The sequence below is a fragment of the Silene latifolia genome, chromosome 7 (genome assembly GCF_048544455.1).
Source record: "Silene latifolia isolate original U9 population chromosome 7, ASM4854445v1, whole genome shotgun sequence".
NCBI lineage: Eukaryota > Viridiplantae > Streptophyta > Magnoliopsida > Caryophyllales > Caryophyllaceae > Silene > Silene latifolia.
The window spans coordinates 90662404-90676229 of NC_133532.1; the positions used below are offsets into that span (position 1 = coordinate 90662404).

Sequence of the window (13826 nt, forward strand, 5' to 3'; positions counted from 1 at the left end):
CAAGTGAGACTGCATCAAATACCTCCGACCATAATTCACTTATATTGTTCTGGCGGCTTTCGATTGACACACAATCAGCTATGACAGATTTTCCAACAACATTAGAAAGAGAAAATCAATTAAAAATCCAAAAAAATCGTATAAACCCTAGAATTGAAAATCCCTAAAAATGTGATTAATTGTTTAGACCCGCAACAATTTCCCCCTTTAATCTCTACCCCGAAAGTAACAACTACTAATCCTGGTCCCTCTTCCTCTACGGTGGTTGTGGGAGGGCCGGGGAGTGCTGTTGCTGCGAAAACTGTGAGTGTGAATGAAATAGTTGGTATTACGCCATATAATCTGGATGAGTTAGCTCCTGGTGATTCTGGTTTAGAGGATACTTGTCTAGTGGAAACGGTGTCGGAAGAGTCGAATGAATGGATTGTTCAGAGTAAACGGAAGGGTAAGGGTCGTTTGGGTGTCATTGTTGAAGAACCAAGCGATTTGCTGAAGTTTACTGAGGAGGATGTGCAGGAGGAATTACAATACTGGAAAACTGATGTCTATGGGTTTATCCTGGGTGCTAACCCGCCTATTGACGTAGTTGAAGGTTTCCTCAGGCGTCTTTGGGCAAAATTCCCTATTGATAAAGTTTCGTTCTGCCCGAATTGTGTCTTTTTGGTACGTTTTAAAACTATTGCAGCTCGAGATCTTGTTCTCTAACAAGGTCATTTCCTCTTTGATAATAAACCGCTCATTGTGAGACCTTGGAAGGAGGATGTGGTGTTGGAGAAGGAGACAGTCAAGGATGTACCAGTCTGGATTAGGTTGCACAATCTCCCCTTGAAGTTTTGGGGGAAGTGTTTGCCTAGGATAGCTGGGTTATTGGGCTCTTATGTTCGTTGTGATACTGCGACTGTGGATAAGACCAGATTGGGGTTTGCCCGAATTATGGTAGATGTACCCTTTGGTGCCCCAATTCCTGATTCTATCAGGTTCCTGGTGAGGATGGGTGTGTAGTGAAAATTCGAGTGGAGTTTGAATGGAAGCCCTTGTTGTGTTCCAAATGCAAAGGGGTTGGACATGATGCAAAATCGTGTAAGAAAGCTACAGGAACTGAGACTCAGAAGGGGGATGCTCAACCAAAAGGGAAGCAGCAATGGAGGCCTAAAAAGAAGTATGTCCCTGCTGTTCCTATTGTTAAGGCCCCTCCTGTTGTCACTGCCACTCCTAGTCCTGAACCACTTGTTACTCCTGTTCCCACCGAGAAGCCAAACCAGTTTCAGGTTTCCTGGAATAGGGATGGGAAGTACCATATGGTGAATACGCCTGTTCGTAATATTGTCAGACTTAGCAGGCAGGATATGCTGGATGCAGGTATGAGCTCTATAAAGTTTGGGAATCATACGTTTCTTGAATCTCTTAACAATGTTACACCTAAGGTAGGGATAGGTATAAATGGTAGTGCATTACCTCCACCTGGAGGTAATGTCTAACTGGGGATTCTGGAACATCAGGGGGATGAACAGCCTATCCAAGCAAAACAGTATTAGAATGTTTCTTCATCAACATCAGATAGGCTTGTTTGGCCTCCTTGAGACCAAGGTGAAACCTAGGTCTCTAAATAGTGTGAAAAATACTTTGTGTAATAACTGGAGTCTATCTACTAATACACATTGTCATAATGGAGGAAGAATCTGGCTACTTTGGAACCCTAACATGTTTAGTGTTCAATTTTTGGAATATTCTGCTCAATTTATACACATGGAGGTTCAAAATTTGGGAACTGGATACACTTTTTGGCTTACTATGGTGTATGCTTTTAATAGTACCCAAGAGAGGAAGGAGTTATGGTATAAATTGTGTTTGTTTAATAATAGTATAAATGGTTCATGGGTTATTTGTGGGGACTTCAATACGGTGCTGGTGCCTGCTGAAAGATTAGTAGGTAACTGTACTGTTCAGGATATGGAGGATTTTAAGCAATGTGTGGATGTTTGTGAGGTCTCAGATATGCCTGCTAGTGGCTCTTTTTACACATGGTGCAATAAACAGGACCATTTAACAAGAGTTTATAGTAGATTAGACAGAGTTTTGGTTAATAGGAATTGGCTGAGGGATAATGGGTCTGCTTATGCTCATTTTTATTCTGAAGGAATCTTTGATCACTCCCCTTGTGTCATTCAAAATTTTGCTGATGGTAGTAAGAAAAGGAAGAGTTTCAAGTTCTTTAACATGTGGTGTCAAGCTGAGGAGTTTAAACCTTGTGTGAAAGATAATTGGACTGGCACCTGGTATGGGACTTGTATGTTTCAACTGGTTAAGAAACTAAAGAACTTGAAGAGCCATCTTAAACAGTTGAATAAAGAGGTTTTCTCTGATGTTGAGAACAATGCTATTAGAGCTAGGATGAGTCTGGAGTACATTCAATGTAAGTTAAGGGATGACCCTCAAAACCCTGAACTTATAGAGATGAAGATTGCAGCTGCTAATATTGTTAGATTCCTGGATAATGCCTGTCATGACTTTCTGGTTCAAAAATCAAAAGCTAACTGGATGGAGAAAGGTGATTCTAATACGTCTTATTTCCATAGCATTATTAAAGGGAGGCAGTCCAAAAGTAAAGTGATGAAGATTACTAATACCCATGGGATTTTGTGTGAGGATACTGACAGTATTCAGAGGGCTTTCTTAGATTTTTATACTAATCTCTTGGGCACATCAACTGTGACTACTACTGTGAATAAGACAGTGGTGCAGAGGGGTCCTATTTGCTCTGCTGAACATCACCAAACCTTGCTGTACCCTGTCAGTGATGATGAAATAAGGCATGCCTTCTTCTCTATTCCTAGTCATAAGGCACCTGGCCCTGATGGCTACACTAGTGCCTTTTTCAAAGAGTCCTGGGAGATTGTGGGGGCTGATGTTTGTGCAGCTATTAAAGACTTCTTCCAAGAAGGTAAGCTGCTTAAGCAGTTGAATCATACCTTGGTTTCTCTTCTCCCAAAGTGTGATATACCACAGAATGTGACCCAGTTCAGGCCTATTTCGTGCTGCAATGTGGTGTACAAATGTATTTCAAAGTTGATTTGTAATAGATTGTCCAAGGTCCTCCCTGATATAATCAGTGATAATCAAGGTGGGTTTATAAAGGGGAGGAGTATAGTAGAAAACATTCTGATTTGTCAGGATGTGGCCAGATGCTATAAGAGGAAAGTTGTGTCTCCCAGATTTATGCTTAAAGTGGACCTTAAAAAGGCATATGACTCAGTCAGTTGGAGCTTCCTGAAGGAGATGATGGTTTGCCTCAATTTCCCTCAACATCTGATTACTTTGATTATGGAATGTGTTCAAACTGCTACCTATTCCTTGGTTCTTAATGGTGAAACTTTTGGTCACTTTAAAGGAGCCAAAGGGTTGAGGCAGGGTGATCCCCTCTCACCCCTCCTTTTTACAGTGGCCATGGAATATTTGAGCAGAATTCTGGCCTATACAACTGATAAACTGCCTTTTAAATTTCATCCAATGTGTAGTCAGTTGAAGCTATCACACTTAATGTTTGCTGATGACTTATTGCTTTTCAGCAAGGGTGATGTGGCCTCTATTATGGTTTTACTTCGCTCTTTTGCAACTTTCTCCTCTGCCTCTGGCCTCCAGATGAACTCCTCTAAAACCAATGCTTACTTTAATGAAGTGGCCAGGGAGTTAAAGGCTGATATTCTGCAAATCTCAGGGGTCATAGAAGGTCAACTACCTTTTAGATACTTGGGGATACCAATTACTTGTGGGAGGCTTAAAAAAGCTGACTGTCAAGTGCTAGTGGAGAAGATTGTTAGCAGGATTAGGAGCTTTGGCACTAAGAAGCTTTCATATGCTGGTAGACTTGTGTTGGTGAATTCAGTCCTCACTGCCCTTTATAGCTATTGGATCAATATTTTTTTAATTCCTAAGGGTGTTCTTAACAAGATAAACTCCATTTGTAGGAACTACCTTTGGGAGGGGGGTGTGGATTATTATAAGGTCCCTCAAGTTGGTTGGGAGAAAGTTTGTACTCCCAAATCTGAAGGAGGACTGGGAATCAGGGACAGTCTTTCTTGGAATATTGCTGCCATTGGAAAACTCGTTTGGTGGATTTATTCTTATCCTGATAGGCTGTGGGTCAAATGGGTACATCAAATCTATGTAAAGGATCAACCTTGGTCTACTTATACTCCTTCTGGTGATGTTAGCTGGGGGTGGAAAGTAGTGTCTAGGGTTAAAGATAAACTTGCTCTTGGGTACTCTAATGATCAGTGGATACTGGATACAAGTGGATATACTGTCAGAAGTGGATATGACCTGATTAGATTGAAGCTTCAGGAAGTTCCATGGCACAGATACCTGTGGTGTGGCTGGTGCTCTCCTAAGCATCAATTTATTGGATGGCTTATTGCCCGGGAAGCTTTAAAATTGAAGGATAGGCTGTATGCATTGGGTATTATCCCTGATGCTATTTGCCTAATGTGTGGTCAGGAGGATGAGACTCATACTCATCTTTTCTTGAAGTGTGAATATAGCAGGAGAACTCTTAGCATTATGGCAGGGCTTTGTCAGATTGCTATCCCTGATACTAATCTGTTCCTATGGCTCAATGGTCTTCATGCTTCTCCTCTGCAGAAAAAGGTTCTCATGAGTGTGGTTTTAGCAACTTTCTACCATATTTGGATGCAACGTAATAAAGCTAGGATTGATGATGCTGTCCTACGGCAAGAAAGTCTTTGCTGCCAGATACGGAAGGAAGTGAAGAGTAGATTGTCTACTAAATTTAAACCAGGTCTTTGTATTTCAGATTTAAGTTGGTTGAATTTAGTTAGAATGCGTATGTAGCTTCATTGTATGGAGTAGTTATGTAAATTGTCTAAGTCTGAAAACGGTATAGCTTGTAATAGCTCGTTTGCGCTTTAATGAAATTCTTACATTTCACCAAAAAAAAAAACATTAGAAAGAGGGTGGGAGGTTGCAGATTTGCTCCATCTAAGTGCTAAATACTCTTTAGGTATATGATCAAATCCCCTATCTTTCAACACCCATAAAATGTGCCTACATAGTATCCCGATTCTTTCAAACATCTTACAAGAACAACAAAACTTATTATCACTTAAATCAACTTTGTATTCCTTGTCTTTCTCACGATCAATTATTGAAATATGATCATTCTCACCAGTTGTGTTTGGTGCTGGTAAATGGCCACAAGTATAACATGCTGCTTGGACTTGGACTTGGAAAATATAAAATATGACGATTGTGTAAAATTCAGAAGCTTGCTTTTCTAAAAGGAGAGGGGTTGTCAATTTTGGATAACAATTCTTATCATCAGCCATTACCTTAGAATATTTCCATCTCTGAGCATCCATTGCTGTTTGGAAACGCATCCAAAACTCGACGAGTGTGACATGTGGGTTGGTGAAGTTTCCAAAGAAGCTATTTTCAGACTCTAACCTTGATGTTGTGCACAAAATCCCGCCCACATATGTGTCTCTAATGTAAGCATGAATCCAAAGAGCACGGTGCTTAAACATTTTCTTCAACCACTTGTTATCAGAAAGCTCATATGAGGAAATTACTGAATCTATTTCGATTCAAATTCTTCTGGAGTGATTTCTACATCCCAAACAACTGAGTTTATTTCCTTCAAAAAAGATGTTTCTATGGAAATCGATGGACCAACCTTGTCAGGCAACTTCTTCATTATATGCCACATACACAGTCAGTGGCATGTTTTGTCACCAAACACACCTTTAACAGCTTTTTTGATGCCTATACATTGATCAGTTATTATAGTAATAGGATAGCGATCACTCATAGCCGTTACAAAATTTTAAAACAACCACGAAAATGATTCTGTATTTTCGTTTCGTATCAAACCCGCTGCAAAAGTAACGCAATCTTTATGGTTATCAACACCCGTGAAAGGGACAAACACCATTTTATATTGGTTGAAGTTATAAGTGGCATCAACAGAAACAACATCACCAAAAAGGGCATAATTTTTTTTTTTCAAAAAAAGGGCATAATTTTTAAGTGATATTGGATCTTCCCAGAAAAGCTTAGTTATTCTGCTTTGATCATCCACATCAAAGTCAAAATAGAAAGATGGAGACATAGCCTTTTTTTGCATGAAGTTCTCTATTAACATCTGGGCATCATATTCTTTGATGTATTTCTTAACATCCCTTGAAAATTTTTTGAAATCTTGTAAAGAAGCACCCACATTTTTGTATCCCTTCACATACTATTTGAACATCGTAAATGTTTGCACCGGAGCATGGTTTACATGCGCATTATCCATTATTATTTTTTTGTGAACCAAGTTTAAATCCATACATGGTTTCAGATGTATCATAGTTGTTGGCGTATTCATAGCATGTGAGTGAAGCTCAATAAAATCATAAATCTCATATTCACCTGTCTGAATTATTCTAAAACTAACTTTAGCCTGACAACCAATTCGCGTAAGGGTCCTCTTCCTTTTTGTACCCTTGTGATTACTTTTGCCTTGTTTATTACACACACACCACTTGTGTGTAATAATCCCATCAAGCAATTTTGTTGAGTCTAACCTTGTAAGAAACCCACAAACCTTGGCATATTCCTCGTAAAAATGTATGCCTTCTTCCAAAGTTGCAAATTTCATCCACAATGCTGGTTTTAATTTTGCTGAGCATCTCGGCAATGATTGTAATTTTATCCGTTATAACCTACCCAAGCTTATTTTTTTTTTTGGTAAAATGTAAGTATATTATAACCAAAATAACCTTCGAATTACATCATCCAACTCATCAACGAGAGAGAGTACTAATCTAATGCTAGTTTAGCCATTGACTAATACTATCTCTATTCTTAGCATTACAAACATGAAGGACTCGAAACATGACCTCCTCTTTAATCACTTTTACAATAAACTCAGGTCTAACAATCAGGTTCTCAAAATGACATTTGTTCCTAACTTCCCAGATTTTATAAGTCAGAGCTTGGATCATCGCACCAATCACCTTTTTCCTGAGTAAACTCCTGCATCGTAACTCAAGCTTATTAGACAATACAATAATTAATAAAAAGCTACAATTTAATACCTGGTACATTGTTGGAAGAAAGTTCATGATGTGCATTAGTGACAAGTAACTGATCTCCTTGTGAATTACTTGAAGACGCTTGGACATTAGTAACTTGTACAATGTCTGCACAGAAAGTCAATGTCTGAGCTAAGGGAAAGAACTCGGTTTACATCATAAGCAGGAAGAGAGGAATCAAACAGAATTCCGGAATCAAATAGAATCCCAGAATCCAGCAGAATAAAGTACATTCGGACTACCTAGATACACATAACTTTTCACAATCATACACCCGTGAGATCGAAATTATTGAGTAACCTAAGTAATACTCCCTCCATCTTCACAATCATACATTTTTTCATATTGACAGAAACACATCTTCAACTACCTAGATACACAAAACTTCTAAAAGCAACTTATTTGGGGTCTCAATTGGCAGCAAAAATAAAATAAGGTATCGCGATATATTAATCCCCTTCCCCCTTCAAATTAAATGCAAAAAATTTTGGTTTGAAGATACATTCTTACATCTACACACATACACATCTTTAACTTGCTGGATACAAAGAACATGTAGTAGTACTTACCTATAACTTCTGCCATTACCGAATCTTCTTCTTCAATTATTACCATCTGAAATAAAAAATCGTTCTTGTTAGATTATTACCAAAATCAGATAGTTTTATCAACAAAAAAACTCTAATTTTTCGATCACAATAATGTTAATCAAGTTATGAACTAACCAATGAGCACTCAAAACGACAAAATACCATCATAAATAAAAAATCAGCAAAACCTAATTGTTTCAAGTTAAAATTGTTAAGCAAACCCTAAGTTTTCAAATGGGATTTGTTTCGAATTCTGAATTAAAATTTACCTTGATTGTATTTGAGACGATTCAAAGGTGCAAGAATGGAGTTTGATTGATGCGCAGCAATGGTGACGGAAAGAGAAACGAAGAAATCAAGATGCGCGTTTTTTTATTGAATCAATGGTGTCTGAAGAACTGATGAGATTTTTGAGTCTTTTATTGGGGGGTTAGTTCGTACGGTTTGTACTGAACTTTAGTTCGTACGTGACCCCGACCCTATATATATATATATATATATATATATATATATATATATATATATATATATATATATATATATATATATATATATATATATATATATATATATATATATATATATATATATAATAGGATTAAATGAGTCCACCTCCAACCTTTGAGTCCATAAGTCCTATTGTGGGCCTTTAGATCTTGGAAATGGAGGGCTAAGATGAAAAAAAAAGGTTAATCCTCTAACTTAGCTCTCTCCCTCTAATTTTCTCATTAACTACATTACTCCTCCTCACTAATCATTCATCATCTCATTATCACATCTCCTCATTCTCTCTCTATATCTCACTTCTCCCTTTTCTCTAAAAAAAAAACCAAGGAAAAAAACCAAAAAACCAACAAATAAAAACCCAAAAAATCCAAATAAATCATTCACTCTTCTATTCCTCATTTACCACCCACCCGACACCACCACCACCGCCACCACGATGTCCTTTTTTTTCATTTTGTTTTTTTTTTGTTTTTTTTTTTAAATTTGATGTTTGGGTGTTGTTTTTATTTCCTCAAATATCGTCTTGCTATACAATTTGTTTTCATAATTCGGGTTTCAAATCTTGTTTTTATTTTGTGAAGTTCTTTTATTTTGATCTTAGATATACTAAAATAGATCAAATATTATTTTCATTGACCCGTTTTTTTCATTTGCGTTTATTTTTTCAATTTTGATGTTTTGGTATGTTTTTTATATTTGTTATTTTTCAAATTTTCATATAAAAATGACTTAAAATGATTATAGTTACATCGTCATGGACTAAAATTACAACCTCAATGAACTAAAGTTACACTTTTATGGACTAAAATTACACTTTTGTTGACTAAAATTACATTTTTGTGGACTAAAGTTACACATTTGTGGATTAAAATTACACATTTGTTGACTAAAATTACACTTCTATGGACTAAAATTACACTTCCGTGGACTAACATTACTCTTTTGTGGACTAAAATTACACTTTTATGGACTAAAATTACACATTTGTGGACTAAAATTACACTTTTGTGGACTAAAATTACACTTCTGTGGACTAAAATTACACTTTTGTGGACTAAAGTTACACATTTGTTGACTAAAATGACACTTTTATGGACTAAAATTACAATTTCGTGGACTAAAATCGCTCTTATGTGGACTAAAATTACACTTTTATGGACTAAAATTACACATTTGTGGACTAAAATTACACTTTTGTAAACTAAAATTACACTTTTGTGGACTAAAATTACACTTTTGTGGACTAAAATTACACTCATAAAATGATAAAAGATACACACTATCAATGTACTAAAGTTACACTTTAGTGGACTAAACTTTAGTGGACAATGATTGAAACTGCACAATATCAATGACTCAAAATAAATGTGAACCCTGATCAATGACTCAAATTAGTTGATATATAGTGAATTAGTCCACAAATGTGTGAATTACAGAATTAGTGATCAATGAAACTGCAAAATGATATATGGTGAATTAGTGATCAATGACTCAAATTAATAGTGTAACTTTAGTCCAAATTGTGTAACTTTAGTCCAAAATTGTGTAATTTTAGTCTAAAATTATGTAACTTTAGTCCAAATTTGTGTAACTTTAGGCCAAATTGTTACACTTTAGTTCAAATTTGTATAATTTTAGTCCAAATTGTGTAACTTTAGTTCAAATTTGTGTAACTTTAGGCCAAATTGTGTAACTTTAGTCCAAATTTGTATAACTTTAGTCCATAGTTTTGTAACTTTAGTCCAAAATTGTGTAATTTTAGTCCAAATTGTGCAACTTTAGTCCAAGAGTGTAACTTTAGTCCATTGAGAATGTAACTTTAGTCCATTGAGAATGTAATTTTAGTCCATTGAGAGTGTAACTTTAGTAATTGAGAGGGTAACCTTAGTAGAGATAAGTGTAACTTTAATAGAAATAAGTGTAATTTTAATGGATAAAAGTGTAACTTTAATAATAGAGATAAATGTAACTTTAATGAAGACAAGTGTAACTTTAACAGAAAAAAGTGTAATTTTAACAGAAAAAAGTGTAATTTTAATAGAGAAAATTGTAATTTTAATAAAAGAGATAAGTGTAACTTTAATGAAGATAAGTGTAATTTTAACAGAAAAAAGTGTAACTTTAATCGGAAAAAGTGTAACTTTAATAGAGAAAAGTGTAACTTTAATAATAGAGAAAAGTGTAATTTTAATGGAGAAAAGTGTAACTTTAATAGAAAAAACTGTAACTTTAATAAAATTGAAAAATATATATAACAAGACGGATATTAGCAAGGTGAGATTTGTGAAATATAAAACAAGACAATATAATAATAAGACGAGATGTTAAGTACCAAATCTGAAAAAAAAAATAGTCCATATAACCTTAAAGTTACAATACCCACAACATTAAAGATCTAAAACTTTTAAAAAATAATATTAAAGTTTATGTAACTTTAATGTTTGAAGGTGTCGTCAACAAAAATTAACACATAGATCTGAAAAATTAAGAATATAATTTGTTGACAGAAATTTACAAGTAAATCTGAAAAATTTTTTAAAAAAAAATCACAATTAAATTTAAAAATATAATTTGTTAATAAAAACCGTCTCACAAAACACCAACCATCAAACAACAACACCACATCACGACCACCAACATCGTCACCATCCACAACACCGAATTCTGAAAATAAAAACCACCAAGAAACAAAAAAAAATTACCAACAACAATAGAATTCTAAAAATGAGTTTTGAAAAAAGAAAAAAAAAAACCAACATCCTCACCATCCTCCTCCAACGACCAACAATCACCAAGAAACAAAATAAATGAGATCTAAAAATTACCAACAACAATAAATTAAAAAACGAAACTGAAAAAAAAAACGTAACTGAAAAAAAAAAACAAATCTGAAATAAAAAGAAAAACGAATCTGAAAAAAAAAATAGAATAAAAAAAAACGAAATGGAGGATGGTGGTGTTGGGGGTGGTCTGGCGGAGGGAGAAAAAAGGAGAATTGGAGAGACGGAAGTGTTGGGGGTGGTCTGGTGGAGGTGGTGTGTGCGGCGTGAAGCGGTGTGGTGGCCGTGGGGTGTGGTGGTGTGGGTGGAGGCCGTGTGGGAGAAGAAAAACCCAGATCTGGGCTGCGCGGAGGTGGTGCTGCGGCGTGCGGCGGCCGTCGGATGTGGGTGGAGGCCGTGGGGTGGAGGCGCGAGAGAGATATAACAGAGGAGGAAGAGTGATTGGTCGGGCTTGTGGTTGGGCTGGTGGTCCGGTTGGGAAGAAGGTGGTGAGGTGGTTGGGTTGGTGAACCAGCGAGGATGAGATTTGGGTTTTTTGAGTCGGTTTTTTTTTTGGTTTTTATTTTGTTGGGAATTTTAGGGAGTATGTGGTGTAGAGAGAAATTTGGAGGTGGATAATGAGATGAGGATATTAGGAGAGGTGATTGTTTAAGGAAGGTTGAATGATTAAGGGAGGTAATTAGACGAGATTAATTTGTGGCCATCCATTGAGATCTAATCTCCTCCCTCCATCTCCTTCATCCAAAGGCCCATAATAGGACTAATGGACTCATTAGATGTAAGGGACTTACATGACCCTTTTTTTCTCTCTCTCTCTCTCTCTCTCTCTCTCTCTCTCTATATATATATATATATATATATATATATATATATATATATATATATATATATATATATATATATATATATATATATATATATATATATATATATATATATGAGGATTAATACCAATCGTAAGATCTAAGAGACCCTATTTTGGTAAATTTCTACCAATTTAGGGTTAAAGTGACCGCCCTTTTTAGCCTCGTATCGAGGGGTTAAATTATATGTGATTTGTGACGGAATATGTATGTAATTAAGACGAAATAACGATGTAAGTAAAGTAAAGGACAAAATAAGGAAATAATGAGACAAGAGATTTTGGTGACGCGGAAAACCCGATGTGGGAAACAACCGCGGGGGGAGTCGGAATCCCACCAATATTCCACTGTATGATAATCGGAGTACAAGTATAATATTCAATGGACCCGGATCTGATGACGAATAACTAGTCCGGCACGTGTACGGGGCTGACGGTATAAAAATCAGACGATAAAGGCTATTTGTGGGTTCATAGTGATGTACGTGGGATTTGCAGCATGGCTTTAATGTGATAATGGTCGAGTAATTATGGGAGGCATAATGATGATGGGATAATGATGATTGAATAATGGTTTTTGGCTTTGTTTATAAGTTGTACGTAAGTATGGTATTGAGGGGCTGCTCCTTGCTTACTTGCTTTCCCTTTTGTTGTATATGACGGCATAAGCTTGGTAGTATTTGTTGTAGGGTGAATGATGGATCCCTTCTCTTGTTTGTCTTCCTTGTATTTATAGTGAATAAACCCTAGTGGGTTTATTAGGGTTTCTTGCTTAATTGTCTTGTTCTTCAAGATAGAGTTTGGTAACAACTTGGACTATCCTTATTCAGAATATGTCAATAATTAGGATTTCCTTGTCCTACCCGAGATCTTATTAATATCTTAGTCCAAGTCGAACTCTTCTTCACCTGTTGTCCTTCTCCGAATTATCCTGCTTCCAGACCTGCCTCCCTGGCTCGGTCCATGAGCCCGACTCCCCGTGTATGTTATGGGTCCATTGCTCATTAATTACCCACTTATCTCATGCCACGTAGCCCAGGCAAAATACGGTAATTTTGGCCCTAACAATTGCCTCCAATTTCGCTTCTCAGCTTTGTTGAGGAGGGAAATTGATTCTACAAGCTCTGCCTACTGTCGCTATTCCGCTACCGATAAACCGTTGTTATCCTTCTGGATTATGCTGCTATTTTGCTTGAAGGAGGTGCAGCCAACCTACTGTGACAGACCGCTGAAACTTTGCTGGAACTGACTGCTGAAGCTCTGATGGAGAAGACTGTTGGAATTATGCTGGAGCAAGCTGCTGGCTGCCTGCCAGATCCGACTCCTACTAGATATACTTGAGATAATTCTGTATCCCTACTCTGTACTCGGAATTCTGGTACCCTGGCCTGCTTGATTCTGGTGAATCGTACTCTGCTGTCCTTGCAGACTGATTTCTGGTTCTCCTTGGTTCTGCTGATCGGGAAGTAGATGTAAGCTGATTTTTTACTGATGTAGACTCGTGGACTCCTGTTAGTAGACTTTTCAGCAAGCGAACTGTAGGCGGATTTCTGCTGGAGGATGCTCAGAACAACCGGTGGACTCCAGGATCCTGATCTCTGACATTGGGGTCCTGATGGCTGGTGCGGGGAATCAGAGGACTGGTTATGGAGTCTGGCAGCTGGCTCTGGGAACTAGACAGCTGATGCTGGGAGCCTGATGGCTGAATCTGGGAACAAGACGGCTGGCGTTGGGGACCAGATGGCTGACGCTCGGGACCAGACGGCTGACGTTGGGGACCAAATGGCTGGCGCTTGAATCCTGTTGGCGGATGCCAGGGAGCAGATGCCAGACACTAGGGACCAGGTGGCGATCTTTGGGATCCGACGACGCTCTCGAACTGGACGGTTGGGCGGGGAACCGAAAGGCGATCTTTGGGAGCCGACGTCGAGTCCTGGGAAGCACTTCCCACCTGTCCTTACCATTTTGTTATCTGGTCACCAAGGGTGAATTTGAT

At 37.3% G+C, this 13826-nt stretch overlaps 1 protein-coding gene across 1 annotated transcript; it reads right to left on the reverse strand.

Annotated features, from left to right (window-relative positions):
• Positions 1–4934: 4934 nt before the first annotated feature.
• LOC141590347 (protein FAR-RED IMPAIRED RESPONSE 1-like) lies at positions 4935–7676 on the reverse strand. Its single transcript, XM_074410944.1, has 3 exons — positions 7661–7676; positions 7095–7199; positions 4935–5590 (listed from the first exon to the last, which is right to left on the reverse strand). Exons 1-3 carry the CDS (start codon positions 7674–7676, stop codon positions 4935–4937), a joined length of 777 nt encoding a protein of 258 aa, XP_074267045.1.
• Between the last annotated feature and the right edge of the window lie 6150 nt (positions 7677–13826).

Bases quoted from the DNA above. Each gene is read 5' to 3' on its own strand.
- LOC141590347 (XM_074410944.1), bottom strand. The intron at 5,591-7,094 runs GTATTAAATTGT...GAATCGAAATAG, and splicing joins TTCTTCCAACAATGTACCAG to ATTCAGTAATTTCCTCATAT.